Genomic DNA, 20,035 nt, shown 5'->3' on the forward strand with positions numbered 1-20,035 from the left:
TAAATTGCGGGACGTGAAAGCTATTCCTTGTGCTTGGACCTCTTCCTCCCGAACGCGTCGTCGGGAGGAGGTAATTTTAACTAGACTCCGGATAGGGCACTGTCTTTTTAGCCATCGACATCTTTTAAGCGGCGATCCTCCCCCACTCTGTCCCCACTGCTGTCAGCTGTGGACGGTAAGACACCTTTTAATTGAGTGCCCCTATTTTACTCCGTTACGCGCCCGTCTACAGCTGTCGCCTGATATATCGTCCATTTTAGCAGATGACACGCGCTCGGCCGATCGCGTTCTCGAGTTTATTAGTGCCAGTGAAATGCGCCAGTCATTTGAAGTTTTTTTTGGGGACAACCAACCCCTTTCTGTAGTGGATTTTTAAGCCTTCCTTCTGCTTTTAGTTTCTCCAATTTTTTGAGTTTCGTTCCTATGTCTGCTGGTTTCCATTTTCGGTTTTTACTGTTTCCTAAGTCACGGACCGGGCGCTAATGACCATAGCAGTTTTGCGCCCTAAAACCAAAACAAAAAAAAACAAAAAAATGTCCTGTGGTGACTCTCCTGCTCCAGGTCGGCCCGTTTGACGTCCTAACCCCCTTTAATTAAAACAGCTAATCTTACCCAGTCATGAGTGTTATTGTGTTGTAAAAATTTTTTTAAGAAGTTGGTTATGTTCTTGTTCCCATAAGAGCCTGAACATGATAAACTGTTTAATTTTTCACCAGAAATTATTGCTGCAGCCAGATGGACTACATGAACACTCGGAGAAGCCAGGAATCCACTTTGTATGATATGTACATTACATTGAGGCCCATCAGACAACAAAGTTGTCACAGGAACATTCATCCTCACTTTTGAGAAGGAACTACCTGAGAAAGACAAAATCATGGTCTACCACTGTAATGCGAAGTCATATTTCTCACAGCTGATGGAGTGCTTTAAATGCCAATGCTTCGACTATATGTCCCCTCGGTGCACAAACGACGACCCAGTTTGTGGAGGCTGTGGTCGTCCACTTCGTGGAAACCCGCCATATCTCGCTACCGCGCGTCTGAGGATTGGGGAGGGTGGTCATCTCTGCAATTGATACAAGGAATTCAAAATATTTTGAAGCTCAGAAAAAGTACAGTAGATTTTGTGGAACCAATGACAGGTTATAGAAGTGATTGTCAGGAACTCAAAGAAAGACATAAAAAGAGGCTTTATGAATTATGCGTTCTTTGAAAGTCAGATCTGGGAGCTGGAGAGATCTGTAGAAATTGAATAAGAGTCTTTAACCTGTCGTCTTCTAAAGTTGTCCCCCCCCAGCGCAGAAGACAGCTTGTCGGTCGGGGGATCTTCTTCGGCAGAGGCTGCTATGCTGTCATCTCGAGCCTATGGTTGTGCTTTTTATGGGCTACCACTTGCTCAAGTTAGTCTCTGTATCTACAGAGGGCAAGATCTGTAGTACTGACAGTGATGGTAGGCAACACTTCTCGTTATTTAAATATTCACTCATTTTACACTGTCTTTTACAACACTCGAAATAGCGTTCTTAATTGTACGGTAACTTTTCCATCCAACTTCCGACACAGAGTACGACATGTCCGTCCCTCCAGAACAGAGTGACTAGTGCAGCCGAAGTACTTCGTCTCCGAGGCGCGCCAGAGCGACCCGAAGCACATCGGTTGCAGTATCGTTACTCTTGTGTTTCTCAAAACTAGTGAAATTTAATAAACAAAAACGATAGACTCCTAGGGTAACCATGAGATATTGTCATTTCGGCACTTAGCACCCGAATAAGCCGACCAATCAGAAGCAAGTTCAGTACAATTGATGGACTCTCCCACGGGACTGGTACATACTGTACCATGTGTCGCTAGTACATCACTCCACTTTATGAGTAGTTTGCAGGTCTGTAGGCTATGTAGTGTGACCCCAAGCACGTGCCAGGGCGAGTGTTTTATGTTGGTGTAATAAATAACCTATGTGAAACCTGCTCCTAAATAAATTGTTCCAACTTCCCACTGAAAACAAATAAAGTATACGCGTTCTTCTCTCCAGCAGCTGGACACAGACTGAGTCCTTTTCCCGCCATTTTCCCCCAGACCGCCATGGGACGACAGCGCCCTCTGGTGGCAGTAAGGTAATAGGTCATTTGCCGTCTGGACCTCATGGTGAACACACTGGATGGAGCTACTGCCTATGACAACTCAAATTGTTTAAATAAACACTACATGCAAAATAAAGACTTACGTCCCTCGCATCTAGCAGCCCATCACAGGCTGAGTCTTTTTCCCGCCAATTCGAAGGAAGAGGTGGTGGTTGGATGACTTAGGTTAGTGGAGGTAGCTCAAGTGACCTATTTTCCCTACAACTTTTTTAGGTTAGTGGAGGTAGCGCAAGTGACCTTTTTTCCACCAAAATTTGAACTTCCCGCCATTTTCTTGGGGAGGCAGGGTAGTGGGACTGGATGGAACGAGGTTAGGTTAGTGGGGGTATCCCAATTGACCTATTTTCCAGCCAAAATTTGAAGTTCCCGACATGACGTCATTGACGATCTATCACCGCCACCTTGAATAAATTTGGCAACAATGTAGAGTGGGGTGTCGCCGGCCTCTCCCCCTCCCGCCCCCACTAATGTGTAACCTGTGGTAGAGATGTGCATGAGGTCGATTGTTCGCCTCCTTCTCCCTACTGTTTCAACTGCAATGGCGACGATGCCACCTCCTCTCTAGATTGTTCCGTGTATCTCGATGAGTGTGCTGTCCAGGAGATCCGGATAAAGGAAAAAGTGCCTTACCCGGTCGCTCACAAGTTATTGGCTAATTGCAAACCCTGTGTTCTACTGTCTGGCTCTTGTATTACTGTTCTTGCTACATCTCGTTCCATGAAGGACATGGCCACACAGACATGCGACTTCAGATTCCGCGATGTGTTTGTGTAAACACCCAGTGTCATGGTAGCATCGCCGTCTGCCCATCCAGCTGTGCAACAAGCCACCAAAAACTCGCCTCCCGGAGCGAAGTCACCTGCTAAACAACCGGCAGACCAGAAAGGACAAAAGGACTACTCCCACGAAGACTGTCTACGGTCCTCCAGCCAACAAACATCTGAATCTTCCCCTGCCAACTGGAAAGGCCCCAAGAAGTCAAACAAAGGGAAACGGTCTTCTGCTTCGCTGACTCTGTGATCCTCTTTGATGGTGTCGCCACGTGATACCCTCCCCGGCCGACCTCCGTGTCGAGAGGGTAGGATTACAGATAGGGTAGCGAATGTGTGAAATTTGCGTGGGAAACATTGAATTTTGTACTGAAATCAGTGAAGTACAGTTCCACGAGGGCTGTGGGCTGGCCCTAGATTTACCATAACAGGTCTGTACGAGATCTGTGTCACTGAGATTCCGATCGTGCCGATATGGGGCTATTAATAGTTGCAACGTCAAAGTTTTCGCAAGTTAGCCTGTCATTCACAGTTCCCAGCCATGCCAGTGAGGTCAGATTGTGTCGGTACAATTCAACCCAACAGCGCTATCAGACTGCAATTCCCGTGAATTTTGTGTTGAAATCTTTGTCTTTGTGCTGGAGTGTTAATAACGTCATTTTCCTAGAAATATTCCAGATGAATAAGTGGCCTGAAATAGCTCCCACAAATGTTACAGACTTAACTAACACATCACAATCCAGCAGCACAGTTGGCTCTGTGCTGTTTTGACATGTTGCCATCCAGTTCTAAAACCAGAACACAGTGAAGTGTAAAATACGTCTGAAAGTGATGTGTTAGAACGCACAGGTTGTGGTGGGTCTCTGCTCGTAGTGGTCAATAGATGACAAGCATCTGTCCTCATTCTATAAACGGCATGATGGGGCACTGGCTGGTCCTGACACAACATCCTGCAGGTTGCAGCCTGACGGGTAATTTAACCGTAACCCGTGTGTCGTGCAATTTCGCAGGGCTGTGGATGGGACAAGAAGCCCGCAGTACGCACCAGGTGATGTCACATGGCTAGATGCCTGTGGAATGCCTAGCACGGCCCACACTTCGCATCAAGCGAGGAACCAGCAGCACTTGTAGCGTGCAGTCGGGACAAGGTGGCTATGCCCGGATCAGAATATCAAAGTAATTGACAGCGAGGCACAATTGAGTGTGAAAGGAGGCGATGTTGTAGGTTTCCGGGTGCGCACGCGCGAGCCATGTGGCTATAACAGCGACAGTGGCGCGGTTTCTTACTGGACTACCTTCTCACACCGCCTTTTCATGTGCAGTATTGATTTCGCTTTCCAGGATCGTTGTGGCTTAACAAACGGACTCCCGTGTGTAAAATGATGTGGTGTTCCTGTTATTCGTATATCTCAACAAAAGCAACAGGAGGACCACTGTTTTTACAATAATCAGAATGAATTACATTCAGTTGCCGTATTCGATACGTAAGGGGTGTTAGATGGATCTGAATCGTTTGTGTAAATACAATAACTAAGGGCATTAAAATAATATAAACTGTTTGAGTACTTAGCAATCACTGTCGTGTGTATGCAGAGTGTTATGCTTGTGCAGAGGAGTATTCCTTAACAATGAGATAAGATTTACACACCATTCAGTCAATAACACCAAATACAAACACAAAAATAAAGACGAATTAAGGCAAAGGGTAAATGCCAATGAGTTCAGAATTACTTTCTTCCTGAATACTGTCGTTATCTGAAGCCTGGTCCGCGGACGAGCCGCTGGAATTGCCCAAGGATATAATCATATTTTCTATATTACTCTTCACAACACACACACTTCACATTTCCACAACTCTTTAACAACTGTTTCTGTGTGGCGTACAACATTTCTCCACTTTTGGCGTTCTTTGTGCCTATGCTTCCTCCAACAGCCTTTAAATTTCTGCCTCAGTGGAGCTTTTGTTATTTGTTGCCACGTAATTTTTAATTTGCGCCCAAATCGTTTCGATCGCTTTAAAGTGCCAGTGGTATGGTGGAAGCCTAAGAACCCTGTGGCCGTGTTCTTTAGCTACCTCGTCCACAACATACTGTTGAAACTGTGGCTTATTTTGCTTTACTATTTCCATGAGCTCCGCCATACATAAATCGTCCTGAATTTTCACGTTGTAGCATTTCAACCATGCAGCAATATCGGCTTTTTTCGTTGCCATAGTTGGAGTTTTATTTTTAATAACTGAATAATGTGGGGGCATTATCCATTACAATGACAGACAGCCGATTTACGTTTCCCAGTAGCTGCCCCTTCACGTAGTTGTTAGTTTTCCTCGATTTGTAAATGAGGAGACAGTTTCAGCTTGCAAGGCAATAATACTTGCGCCCTTTACCACCGGAACAACAGAAATTCCACATATTTTATCATCTGTCCACTCTTTTCTGACAGAATGACCGGCGTTTCTCGAGGGTTCGTCGAGCCACACAATGTCTTGAAATGGGACTTTGAGTGTAGTTCTTAAAAATCGACAACGCCACGCTGCAATGTCGCCTCTCTCCATTATAGTTTTCCGTCCGTTTTTTTATAGCGTAAACCGAGGGCTCTGTCAACCGTTAACAAAGACGTTTTGCTGTCTCTGAATAACTCTGCCTCGCGAAGAGTAACACACTGTTTTTTAATAATTGGATGTTCTTTTTTCTCGTAATATCCGTATATATGGCGACGAATGGAATCTTGTTGAAAAAGAGTCCAAGTTTGTTATACGTCGTTCTGTCCTTTTCGGGTGTCCTCAGTTTGGGTGAACAGGCACTTCCCCTTCATCACAGAATTTCCCCTTACAAATTTGACGACAGTATTTTTGTGTATTTTAAAAGCGTCTGCAGTTCTCTCGGCTACTTTCATTAGTGGCAATAGAGTTGCTCCACTCTCTCTCTCTCTCTCTCTCTCTCTCTCTCTCTCTCTCTCTCTCTCTGTCTCTCTCGAAGTATTATCGCACCGAGCACACAAACTCACGTGTCAGCACAGCTCCACTAGAAGCTTTAGACACTCTATAGCGCAAATTAAACTCGCCGCACAGATGAACAAAGCGCACAACGAAACGAACCACAACTGCTTACGTTAGCGGGTGCGAGCGTCGTCTACAACTGGCTGCAGTAGCTGAGAGATTTGACAATGGTGAACCGGAGGCGCGGCTAACAGCGTTTTCTGATTGGCTGTTGCTGTGGTTGCAGCCTCATGAGCAGCTAGACGTCAATCACTGTTATTCTGATCCGGTTATACAATGAGTCGTGCATTGGATCTGTATAGTTTACATGGCTGACGGCTGTGACCCGCGACCCTCTCTGGCGTGCTGCCCCGTCGGATGGCGGCTGTTAGTTCTGCTGCCAGACTTGGTCTGGGATCACGTGTTGGAACAGATCATGGAGGTGGTCCTCCACAGTGCGTGTCCCCCATTTGTTCAAATAATGACGCAGTTCTTCCTATCCTGTCATGGGATACATACACAATAAATGTTTAATGTGATGCCATTTTAAACTTTTAACGATGGCCTGAGTTGGGTAAATCCATGGTATTTTATTGAATTTCCCGTCATTTTAAGAGGCAGTTTAATTTCACTTCCGAAACCCGGGAAAGACTGTACACTGTAGCTATCGTAGTGGGCTACGCCCTGAGTGTAGCATGGCGGGGAATGGGCAGACGGCTCGATGACGTCAGAACACAAGCCGTCGACCTAGTGTCCCGAGTTCAGCGCTGTGTAGTAGCTTTCTGCAGTGCCATTACGAATAGAGTATCACGCCCACTCCGTGTGCTCTACAGTCTTTCCCACACGATTTTACAGGAACTATTCAGTAAAAAAAAGATTTTTACATTGCGCTTAGCTTTACTTGGCAGCTTTATGGTGAAGTGCCTATCATCTCGCTAATGGTCATACACTCCTGGAAATTGAAATAAGAACACCGTGAATTCATTGTCCCAGGAAGGGGAAACTTTATTGACACATTCCTGGGGTCAGATACATCACATGATCACGCTGACAGAACCACAGGCACATAGACACAGGCAACAGAGCATGCACAATGTCGGCACTAGTACAGTGTATATCCACCTTTCGCAGCAATGCAGGCTGCTATTCTCCCATGGAGACGATCGTAGAGATGCTGGATGTAGTCCTGTGGAACGGCTTGCCATGCCATTTCCACCTGGCGCCTCAGTTGGACCAGCGTTCGTGCTGGACGTGCAGACCGCGTGAGACGACGCTTCATCCAGTCCCAAACATGCTCAATGGGGGACAGATCCGGAGATCTTGCTGGCCAGGGTAGTTGACGTACACCTTCTAGAGCACGTTGGGTGGCACGGGATACATGCGGACGTGCACTGTCCTGTTGGAACAGCAAGTTCCCTTGCCGGTCTAGGAATGGTAGAACGATGGGTTCGATGACGGTTTGGATGTACCGTGCACTATTCAGTGTCCCCTCGACGATCACCAGTGGTGTACGGCCAGTGTAGGAGATCGCTCCCCACACCATGATGCCGGGTGTTGGCCCTGTGTGCCTCGGTCGTATGCAGTCCTGATTGTGGCGCTCACCTGCACGGCGCCAAACACGCATACGACCATCATTGGCACCAAGGCAGAAGCGACTCTCATCGCTGAAGACGACACGTCTCCATTCGTCCCTCCATTCACGCCTGTCGCGACACCACTGGAGGCGGGCTGCACGATGTTGGGGCGTGAGCGGAAGACGGCCTAACGGTGTGCGGGACCGTTGCCCAGCTTCATGGAGACGGTTGCGAATGGTCCTCGCCGATACCCCAGGAGCAACAGTGTCCCTAATTTGCTGGGAAGTGGCGGTGCGGTCCCCTACGGCACTGCGTAGGATCCTACGGTCTTGGCGTGCATCCGTGCGTCGCTGCGGTCCGGTCCCAGGTCGACGGGCACGTGCACCTTCCGCCGACCACTGGCGACAACATCGATGTACTGTGGAGACCTCACGCCCCACGTGTTGAGCAATTCGGCGGTACGTCCACCCGGCCTCCCGCATGCCCACTATACGCCCTCGCTCAAAGTCCGTCAACTGCACATACGGTTCACGTCCACGCTGTCGCGGCATGCTACCAGTGTTAAAGACTGCGATGGAGCTCCGTATGCCACGGCAAACTGGCTGACACTGACGGCGGCGGTGCACAAATGCTGCGCAGCTAGCGCCATTCGACAGCCAAACACCGCGGTTCCTGGTGTGTCCGCTGTGCCGTGCGTGTGATCATTGCTTGTACAGCCCTCTCGCAGTGTCCGGAGCAAGTATGGTGGGTCTGACACACCGGTGTCAATGTGTTCTTTTTTCCATTTCCAGGAGTGTATTTCTTGTGATATTCGCATGTATGTAAGCTGCGCGAAACTCGAAAAAGTTGGCAATAAAAAAAATGGAAGTCGCTATGATTTTCATTCGATGAAAATTACACTGTATCTTGCTACGAATGAAATTTAGAGAAGATACTGAATTTTCCTTTAGACTTGGCAGGAAGTGTCTGCCTGTCTCCGATCTCGAGAAAATGGAATTTATGTAGCACATTCACTTCCGACCACATGCTTGCAAGAATGAAATATTCGTAACATACATCATATCTCCCCAAACGGTTCGAGATAGTGAAACGAGATTTTGGCACACAACAAGGATAGTTTATTAGGGGAATTTTGAGAAAGTGTGGTTCATTTGTAAAGGAGGCCGTGTAATGCTGCCGGGACCTATTCTTGAGTACTACTCAAGTTTTTGGGATCCACATCAGATCAGATTCAAGGAAGACACTGAACCAATTCTGAGGTGGGCTGGTAGATTTGTTGGGGGTAGATTCAAACAACATGCAAGGATTTCGGAGATGCTTCAGGAAATCAAATTGGAATCCCTGGAGGGAAGGTGACATTCTTTTTGAGAAGCACCATGGAGGAAATTTAGAGAACCAGCATTTGATCCTGACTGCAGAAAGATTCTGTTGTCAGCAACATATGTGTCACAAAAGGATCATGAAAATAAGATAAGAGAAATTAGGGCCCATATGGAGGCATATATACAGCCATTTTTCCCTCGCTTTATTTGCAAGTGGAACAAGAAAGGAAGTGACCAGCAGTGGTACAACATACCCTCCAACACGTAATGTATGGTGGCTTGTCGAGTCTGTGTGTACATGTAGATGTAGATATGCTTTTGCATCTCCAAGCCTGTTGGCAACAACATTAATTGCTGGGGCATGTAGAATTTTTACAGGAGAGCTGGTAGCCATTGATACAGCCCTATGTTTTATTAAACATACCTTCTTCAACTGTGTATACTTGTCATAACTGCTGTTCACAATCTTCTCTCTTACCTTACTTGTGATACCAGCTGAGTTGTCTTTTTGTGGTTCCCAAGTTGATCCCAGGTAATGAATTGGCTGACTGTTTAGGTTAAAAAAATTAGTTACTTGCCCAACATTCACTTTGACTATCCCAAGCTTGAATTTGCAGGTGCAAATAAGACCTTTACTCGTCTACTTACTCGTAGATGGAACATCATGTGATTTGCTACTGCCCAGCTCCCCTCCCTCCCACCAATAAACTCTCCTTTATTAAGGAGACAATGGCTGCATAGCAGTCTTCCAGGAAGCAATCCACCTTCCTATGCCACCTCTGTACTGATCATACCAAACTAATCCAAGGTTTTGTCTTATGTTATGAGCCATCCCATGTTGTGATTGCAGAAACAAACACAGTACCTCACATTCTGGTGGAAACCCCCTCCTCCTGGTTCTCCATACCAAGCATGGTCTTCCAGGTTCTGTGCCTCTATTGTGGATGACATACAGACAGTTCAACTGGTTCTATGTTTCCTCTGAAAAGTGGTGTTTATTCTCAGATATATGTTTTTAAACTGCTTTTTTTGGGAAAGAGGGGGAGGCAAAGTGGTTGGGATTGTGGTTTCTTACGCTTCTTGCTAGTCCTTGAGGCGCACAATAGTAGTTCATCACCAACTACTTGGTCATCCTTCTTTTACTTTTTAGAGATGACACTTCATTGAAGATAAGACTTTAACGATTCCTAATCCTTGATACTACCTTATGACGAAAGAACAGTTGAGCAAATTTTTATGCTTCCACAGAGAGAGTGGATTTTGCTCTCGTCTGTAATACTTTAACTATAAGGGATCAGGGATATCACAGTTGTGGGCAGGATGCTCCCCATCGCATGTTGAGCTTCAAGGGACACTAAACTGCATCTACTGACCTGATCATAGCTCCCAACTTATTTTACTGTTGTTGGTTCATCTGACCATCATTATGTTTTTAGCCCTCTCACCTGATGTTACAAATCTCCTAGCTGCTAGAAGATATTATTCATTCTGTTATTGTCTTAGCTCTTCATTGAGGGGGGGGGGGGGGTCAGATATGGGTTTAGGGTCTTGTGCCACAGATAAACTGTGGGGGAGCCCTCGTCTGTTCTGTGGCCTACATACTGGCCTGACTCACACTTTTATCTCTCTTTAAATTATTCCTGATCTCTGGCTTCAGTATTGCTTTCATTTTCTTGATTTTACCAGTCGTGAATACTATTACAATTCAATCCAGTTTCTGGTTGATAGCATTAACACTACTTGGACCGGGACTGTTGGACTGATAACCTTGTATTTTACCTGCCGGACCAACAAACTGATCAACTACTCATCAAACCCAATGAGCTCATAAACTGTTGGAAAAGGCAAGGACGAATGTGATGGTGGTGGTATTTGTAGTTATCAGAGCATTAAAAGGCATAGAAGGCACTTATGCTGGGGGCTAGTCATAGGGGGTACAGAATACCAAGATACCAATCATTTTTTACCCAAGAGTAAAGTTCAGTGACATCATTGTAATTTAGGTTCTCTCATGAAAGGCCTTTACGTAGGAGGTCACACATTGACTTTTAAGGCGGAGATAGGAACAGTTTGGGGCATAACCCCGACTATCCAACTAAGGATGACATCAGGCAGATCACTGGGAATGCTTTGCATACTAATCTGAAGAATGTGTCGGTCCTTGATTGATGTGACAACCTTTGGATGAAATGTTCTGTCAAACATGCAAATGCAGAGATTCAGGAGTCACTCAGCAAAATGGAGTAACTGCACATGATTGTGGTTGATGTGATGCTCTTAACGTGGTTGCGCCACTGACACCATGAACGGCTCCTCAAAAGTTTCTGGTAAGAGGTTATGTGCACAATTAATTTCCACAAGTATTCCTTGTAACCAGTACATACTCTGTCCAATCCCTGTGATTGCCAATATTATCCTTTTTGTTTTAAGGCTAAATGTTTCCAGAAGGCAGAGCTGCTGAATAAGTGTCACACACTTAAAAAATCAGTGGTGAAACAAAAAGGGTCAGCTTGAACCTGCTGTTACTAGGTATCAGCTTCATTCCAGAAAGTAAGCTGATGTGGTGTCTGATTTCATACTTACGCAAACAAAAGAAGGACACAACACTTATAGTATTTTTTGTTTGTTTTTGTTTTGTATTAGTTTTTGGAATGTAGGTCATGCTGACAAACTTACCTGTAGTATTCTCCAAAATGTAGAGATGGTTGTAAGGTCATGAGTTGGCAAATTGATATTGAATGCTTCAGTTAATCCCAAAAAGTGGCAGCTTCTACATCTTTTAATTATCAAAACATAAGAATTTAAAATCTTATATTAAATTGGTACTTGTCCCCCCACCCTCTTCCTTGGTGGATGAGTCAGGGTGTATTTCCTGAAAGATGGAAGAATGCGATAGTAACATCCATTTATAAAAATGGAGATAAGCAAGTGACATCTATGAGTAGTATAGGTCCGCCTCTAACATATTGAATAAGCACTCCGTCTTCAGGCCACAAGTGGCCCATCGTGACCATTCGACCGCCGCGTCATCCTCAGTTGAGGATACGGATACGAGGGGTGTGTGGTCAGCACACCGCTCTCTCGGTCATTATGATGGTTTTCTTTGACCGGAGCCACTACTATTCAGTCGAGTAGCTCCTCAATTGTCATCACGAGGCTGAGTGCACCCCGAAAAATGGCAACAGCGCATGGCGGCTGGATGGTCACCCATCCAAGTGCCAGCCACGCCAGACAGCGCTTAACTTCGGTGATCTCATGGGAACCGGTGTATCCACTGCGGCAAGGCCGTTGCCCAAACATATTGAATAAAGTAGCTTAAAATGCATCACTGAATCACTTTTCTGAGAATACCCTTTTAACAGTAGCACAGTTTCTCTACAGAGAAAGCTGCATATGATTTCTTAAATTCAGTTTTGATAAAATTAAATAAGAAAAATTATGATGTTGGCATTTTATGTACTCTTCCGAAGGCCTTTGGTTGTGTAGATCATAAAATTTTACTGGGGAAACTAAAGTGGTGTGGCATTAGAGACATTTGGCGAGCATGGATGGAGTCATATCTGAACAGTAGGAAATAGAGGATCATGTTAAGAAATGATACCTCAGGAATGAGACTGAATTTGGAGTTGGATAATGCGGTGAGACCCGAGTTTGTCCCGGCATATACGTACATTGAGATTGCTGTTTATAGGAAGCTCACTCACGTTGATTTGTATCTACAAGCTGATGGTTGTCACCATCCAGCTTAGTGTGAAGGGGTAAACCTTACCTTGGTTCCAGGGCCCATGTCTTTGCTGATCCTGAGAGTCTGTCAGATGAGTTAATCCATCTTGAGGTCATCTTCCATCACAATGGATGTAGTGAAAGGCAGATCAGATGCGCCCATTCTGTTAATAAGCAACTGTGCACCAGATGAGTGATGGTAATACCAAGTCGGCATCAAGGTCTACGGCATTTCTTCCTTGTGCAGGGAGTGTCTCTAGCAGGATTGGTTGTATTTTTCAGAAATATGATGTGAAATGTGTTTTCCAACCTCCATCTAAGATTAGTATCCTTTTAAGTGCTGTTAAGGGTGCTCTTGGTTTATGTAAGACCTGTTTCTGTTGTATTCCTTGCAGTTGTGTCATGTGATGTATTGGTCAGACTATCAGGACAGTGTACTGAGCAGAAGCATCACACCCTTGCAACAGCCATGCACATCAGCTACTGCAGAACATTGTCTTGGCACCAGTTATCTGTGATGTGTCCATTTCACAGGTGGCTCTGCCTTTGATGCAAAACATACACTATCAAAGGGAGAGCCACCAGTGAAACAACACGTCATATATCAGCAGTTACCTTAACACTGTCAGCCTCTTAAATCGGCAAGACTACCTCCCGGTTATCAGTTGGGATGAATGGACATAGACAGAGGGTGTATCCTGGCAACACACAATATCCTGTTGCAGAGCATGCTCTACAACATAAGTCGTGTCCTTGGTGCCTGTTTCACCACACGTGCCATCTGGATTCTTCCACAGACTTTTCTGGACTCCACAGAGGGGAACAAACACCACATTATTTCCTTGCTACTCGCCACCCACCTGGCCTTAATTTACTTTAATTCCTTCCGTTTCAGCATTTCTCCACAGTAACTACTCGTTTTTTCAGTCCATTTTAGTTTTCTACTCCCTCCCTCCCCCACCCCCCTCGCACATCTGTTACATTTTTTGTTTACTACATCTTCCATTTTCTGACCTGTCTATTTTTTTTTTTTTTATTTTTTTTTTTTGCCATCCCCGCCTGTCGCCATCTGTTACATACAGTGCACTTGGCCTTTTAATGTTAAAAACTTGTGCACAGTGTTTTAGTAGTAATTTCTGTCCCACATTCACCTTATCTCTCATGTTTTCAAATCTCGTCCGGTGCAGTCCCCAACAATCAGTCTTTCCTTCTCATCCCATCTGGTAAGTCTCCCCTGACCTGGGGTTCTGGGAGACTTTTCCAAGCTGTACCCCTTTTCCTAAACCTCTCCAACCCTTTTCCTTCACCACTCTCCCTCTTCAAGTTTTCTGCCGGAAGGAGGAGCTACTGGCTCTGAAAGCTTGCATAAGTTAAACATTTTTATATGTGTGTTCCCCTGCTGCCGCTTGGTGAGTAGATTCTTTTATCTATCCAATCACATTCATTTTTCTATTGAAGATCATGTAGGCTAAGTCCCAGATAAAGCTAGTGGCAGGCTTTGGTTCATTAGCAGGTTGTTGTGAAGTGCAGTCAGTTTGTCTATTGCTCATGTGTGGGATCCATACCAGATAGGACTAACATGGGTTATCAAACATATACAAAGGAGAACAGCATGATTTGTGACAAGTTTTTATGAGCTGCAGTAGTGTCTCACAGAAATGCTGAAAGATCTGAATCTGAATCTGAACTGACAGATGCTTGAAGACAGACACCAATAATCCCACAAAAGCCCGTTTACAAAGTTACAAGAACCACAGTGAGTAGAAATATACTGCAGCTCTGTACTTACCATTCTCATAGGGACTGCAAAGATGAAATTAGACAAATTGCAGGGCACTTAAAGGCATTTAAATAGTCATTTTTCCTGAATCTCATATGCAAAAGCAATGAGAAGAGATCCTATGGGAGATATTAATGAGGGCATAATACGCTGAAATGAGGTTTTTGATTAGTTCACGTAGGTGCAAAGTTCCAAAAATGTTGTTGTTGTTGTTATTGTTGTCTTCAGTCTAGAGAATGGTTTGATGCAGCTCTCCATGCTACTCTATCCTGTGCAAGCTTTTTCATCTCCAAGCAACTACTGCAACCTACATCCTTTTGAATCTGCTTACTGTAGTCATCTCTTGGTCTCCCTCTATGATTTTTACCCTCCTCACTGCCCTCCAATACTAAATTGGTGATCCCTTGATGCCTCAGAACATTTTCTACCAACTGATCCCTTCTTCTAGTCAAGTTGTGCCACAAATTCCTCTTCTCCCTCCCCCCCCCCCACCCCCCGCCCAAATTATATTCAATACCTCCTCATAAGTTACATGGTCTACCCATCTTATCTTCAGCATTCTTCTGTAGCACCACACATCGAAAGCTGCTTCTCTCTTCTTGTCTAAACTAGTTACTGTGAATGTTTCACTTCCATAGATGGCTACACTCCACACAAATACTTCCAGAAACGACTTCCTGACACTTTAAATCTATACTCGATGTTAAAAAATTTCTCTTCTTCAGAAACACTTTTCCTGCCATTGCCAGTCTGCATTTCATATTCCCTCTACTTAGACCATCAGTTATTTTGCTCCCCAAATAGCAAAACTCATTTACTACTTTGAGTGTCTCATTTCCTAATCTAATTCTCTCAGCATCACCTGATTAAATTCTACTACATTCCATTATCCACATTTTGCTTTTGTTGATGTTCATATTATATCATCCTTTCAAGACACTGTCCATTCCGTTAACCTGCTCTCCCAGGCCCTTTGCTGCCTCTTGACAGAATCACAATGTCATTGGCAAACCTCAAAGTTTTTCACAAGATCGTTTGCGTGGCCATCCTCCACAGCAAGCATAGAAATCCTTGTTTTGTAAATAAAACTGCCTTTTTCTGCTGCCACTTAATTTATTTATTCCAGACACGTTTCTCCTTTTTCTTGTTCTAAGGCATCATCAGTGGGATCTATAACGATACAGTTTTGTTGTTTTTAGATTATTAAACAGTTCAACTTCACCATTTTTTTTTGTAAAAAATCAATTAATTAAGATTTGCTGATATGTGTTTCCTCTCATCTGGTCCAGAGGTCGCACCACCACTTTATTACTGACATATAAGCACAACTTTGCATTCTGGCCTCCTTCATACAGTTCACCATGTTTCTTCTTCTTTTTTGTGGTGTATTATTCTCCACTGTTCTCGATTGTTATATCAAGTGGCAAAAAACAATAGTACACCACAAAAAAGTAGAAACATGGTGAACAGTGTGAAGAAGGTCAGAACGCAAAGTTGTGCTTATATGTCAGTAATAAAGTGGTAGTGCGTCGTCCAGATCAGATGAGAGGAAATGCAGATCAGCAAATCATAAGTAACTGATTTTTTACATAAAAAAATTGTGAAGTTGAACTGTTTAATAATCGACAAACAACAAAACTGTATCGTTTTAGATCCCACTGATGATGGCCTTAGAAGAAGAAAAAGGAGAAACACATCTGGGATGAATAAATTAAGTGGCAGCAGGAAAAGGCAATTTTATTTACGAAACAAGTATGTCAAAGTTTTTATTTCCTCTTCATGGATTTTAATTACTACTTCAAGTTTTTCTTTTGTTTCCTTTGCTGCTTGTTCAATGTACAGATTGAATAACGTTGGGGATGGGGCTACAAATCGTGTCTTACTTCCTTCCCAACCTCTGCTTCCGTATCGTGCCCCTTGGCTCTTATAACTGCCATCTGGTTTCTGTACAAACTGTAAATAGACTTTTGACCCCTGTACTTTACCCCTGCCACCTTCAGAATTTGAAAGAGAGTATTCCAGTCGACGTTGTCAAAAGCTTTCTCTAAGTCTACAAATGCTAGAAACATATTTTCGCTTTCCTTAATCTATCTTCTAAGTTAAGTCATAGGGTCAGTATTGCCTCATTTGTTCAATCATTTCTACGGATTTCAAACTAATCTCCCCCAAGATTGGCTTCTACCAGTTTTTCCATCTGTCAGTAAAAAATTCGTGTAAGTATTTTGTAACTATGATTTATGCAGCTGATAGTTTGGTAATTTCCACACCTGTCAACACCTGCTCTCTTTGGGACTGGAATTATTATATTTTTCTTGAAGTCTAAGGGTATTTTGCCTGTCTCATACATCTTGCTCACCAGATGGTAGAGTTTTGTCAGGGCTGACTCTCCCAAGGCTATCAGTAGTTCTAATGGAATGTTGTCTACTCCCGGGGCCTTGTTTTGACTTGGGTATTTCAGTGCTTTGTCAAGCTCTTCCCACAATATCATATCTCCCATTTTGCCTTCATCTGCGTCCTCTTCTATTTCCATAATATTGCCCTCAAGTACATTGCCCTTGTATAGACCCTCTATACACTCCTTCCACCTTTCTGCTTCCCCTTCGTTGCTTAGAGCTCCATCTGAGCTCTTGATATTTACATAAGTGGTTCTCTTTGCTCCTGTGGTCTCTTTAATTTTGCTGTAAGCAGTATCTGTGTTACTCCTAGTGATACATGACTATACATCCTTACATTTGTCCTATAACCTTCCCTGCTAAGCCATTTTGCACTTCCTGTTGATCTCATTTTTGAGATATTTGTATTCCTTTTTGCCTGCTTCGTTTACTGTGTTTTTATATGTTCTCCTTTCATCTATTAAATTCAGTATCTCCTCTCATATGCAAGGATTTCTACTAGCCTTCGTGTTTTTACCTACTTGAACCCCTGCAGCCTTGACTATTTCATCTCTCAAAGCTACCCATTCTTCTTCTACTGTATTTCTTTCCCAGTTGTGAGTCGCTCTGTAATATTCCCTCAGAAACTCCATCTCCTTAAATTTCTACCTTTTGGCAGTTTCTTCAGTTTTATTCTACAGTTCATAACCAATAGATGTGGTCAGAGTCCACATCTGCCCCTGGAAATCTCTTACAATTAAAACATGGTTCCTAAATCTTTGTCTTACCATTATATAATCTATCTGAAACCTTCCAGTGCCTCCACACCTTTTCCACGTATACAGTCTTCTTTCATGATTCTTAAACCAAGTGTTAAACTCTGTGCAAAATTCTACTAGGCGGCTTCCTCTTTCATTCCTTAACCCCATCCCATATTCACCTATTACTTTTCCATGTCTTCCTTTTCTTACTATTGAATTCCAGTCCCCCATGTCTATTAAATTCTCATCTCCCTTCACTACCTGAATAATTTCTTTTATCTCATCATACATTTCTTCGATTTCTTTGTCATCTGTGGAGCTAGTTGGCATATAAACATATACTATTGTGGTAGGCAAGGGCTTCATATCTATCTTGGCTGCAATAATGCGTTCACTATGTAGTTTGTAGTAGCTTAGCTGTACTCCTGTTTTTTTATTCATTATTAAACCTACTCCTGCATTACTGTTATTTGATTTTGTATTTATAATGCATATTCACCTGACCAGAAGTCTTGTTCCTCCTTCCATCGAACTTCACTCCCACTATATCTAATTTTAACCTATCCATTTCCCTTTTTAAAGTTTCTAACCTGCCTACCCAATTAAGCGATCTGAAATTCCACACTCTGATCTGTAGAACGCCAGTTTTGTTTCTCCTGATAACAGCATCCTCCTGAGTAGTCCCCACTCGGAGATCCGAATGGGGAACTATTTTACCTCCGGAATAGTTTACCCAAAGGAACAACTATCATCGTTTAACCTTACAGTAAAGTTGCATGTTCTTGGGAAGAATTATGACTGTAGATTTTCCCTTGCTTTCAGTCGTTAGCAGTACCAGCACAGCAAGGCCATTTTGGTTTATCTTACAAGGCTAGATCAGTCAATAATCCAGTCTGATGTCCCCTGCAACTACTGAAAAAGCTGCTGCCCCTCTTCAGGAAGCACTCATTTGTCTTGCCTCTCAACAGATATCCCTCCATTGTGGTTGCACCTATGGTACTGCTACCTGTATCGCTGAGGCATGCAAGCCTTCCCACCAATGACAAGGTCCATGGTTCATGGGCAGAGGGCATAATATGCTGAAATGAGGTTTTTGATTAGTTTATGTAAGTGCAAAGTTCCTCAGTGAATAATCATTATTTGGTTTTTGTTCTACTTTCCAATTGAAATCTCCTATTATCATCTAGCAGTGGAATGTAGTTGAATTAAACCAGGTGATGCTGAGGGAATTAGATTAGAAAATGAGACACTTAAAGTAGTAGATGATTTTTGCTATTTCGGCAGCAAAATAACTGGTGATGGTTGAAGTAGAGAGGATATAAAATGTAGACTGGCAATGGCAAGAAAAAGTTTCTGAAGAAGAGAAATTTGTTAACATCGAGTATCGATTTAAGTCTCAGGAAGTCGTTTCTCAAAGTATTTGTGCGGGGTGTAGCCATGTTTGGAAGTGAAACATGGATGATAAATGGTTCAGACAAGAAGAGAATGTGGTGCTGTAGAAGAATACTGAAGATCAGATGGATTGATGACATAACTAATGAGGAGGTACTCAATAGAATTGATGAGAAAAGAAATTTGTGGCACAACTTGACTAGAAGAAGGGATTGGTTGATAGCACACATACTGAGCCCTCAAGGGATCATGAATGTAATATTGCAGGGAAGTGTGGGAGGTGAAAATTGTAAAAGGGAACCAAGAGATGAACACAGTAAGCGGATTCAAAAGAATGTAGGTTGCAGTAGTTACTCTGAGATGAAGAGGCTTGCGCAGTGTAGAGTAGCCTGGCGAGCTGCAGCAGACCAGTTTTTGAACTGAAGACAACAACAACAACAACAATAACAAATACAACAACAGTGGAATTTACAGTAATTTATTTGGCAACTGTTGGTAGATATATTCTAATTTCTCAGCATAATGAGAGCATGTTGATGCATAGACAATAGAAGTTTTCAAAGAATATATGTAGTGTGTGTTAAAAGAGAGTATTCAGAAAAAAAATGTGAATAAAACAGTGTAAATGTTACATTCTTTATATTTGTTTCCTCTTAAAACTAAGCAAGTGAGGTAATAATGAAAGAAAAAATCATTCCTATTGAAATTATGTGAGTTTTTCTGTCTATCTTTGTAACAGAAGGTAATAAATCGTCATGGGAACAGACGCAGTAATGCAATTTGTAGCAAATGACGAAACAATTTGCTGTGTAAAGTGACATAAAACAATTGCTTTCCTTTTTTCTTGACAGATCCTTCACAACCATATAGCAACGGTGGAGAAACTGCCACTTACAACAACTGGGTCACCATTGCAGATAAGATGTAAAACTTTCCTGTCAGTAACATTTGTTGTGCCCAAGGAAAGAGACTGTCATGAAATTTACTGCACATTACAGAAACTCTCATTGCCTGGTGAGTTGCAACAATGTTACAAAATATCTCTCCTGTGCTATTATTAATAATGAATGCATAATATAGGTGAAAATTAGGTACGTGGTTGACATAAATGGTAATGGTGAATAGGTAGTTGTCAGTTCTTTCTTTGGTCTTTCATACTTATGTATTTCAGACAACCATGAATGGAAACTAATAACATGTTGTGTATGTTGATGGTGGATG

The 20,035-nt window shown here is 43.2% G+C and overlaps 1 protein-coding gene across 3 annotated transcripts in view; it reads left to right on the forward strand.

Moving 5' to 3' along the window:
* Positions 1 to 20,035, forward strand: part of LOC124709117 (myotubularin-related protein 8) — a 412,763-nt gene that overhangs the window by 245,437 nt on the left and 147,291 nt on the right. For all 3 annotated transcript variants that reach the window (XM_047240772.1, XM_047240774.1, XM_047240773.1), the window contains exon 3: positions 19,666 to 19,828. In XM_047240772.1, coding sequence (XP_047096728.1) covers positions 19,666 to 19,828 — 163 coding nt within the window. The remainder of the gene's footprint in view (positions 1 to 19,665; positions 19,829 to 20,035) is intronic.

Source organism: Schistocerca piceifrons, chromosome 7 (assembly GCF_021461385.2).
Source record: "Schistocerca piceifrons isolate TAMUIC-IGC-003096 chromosome 7, iqSchPice1.1, whole genome shotgun sequence".
Lineage (NCBI taxonomy): Eukaryota > Metazoa > Arthropoda > Insecta > Orthoptera > Acrididae > Schistocerca > Schistocerca piceifrons.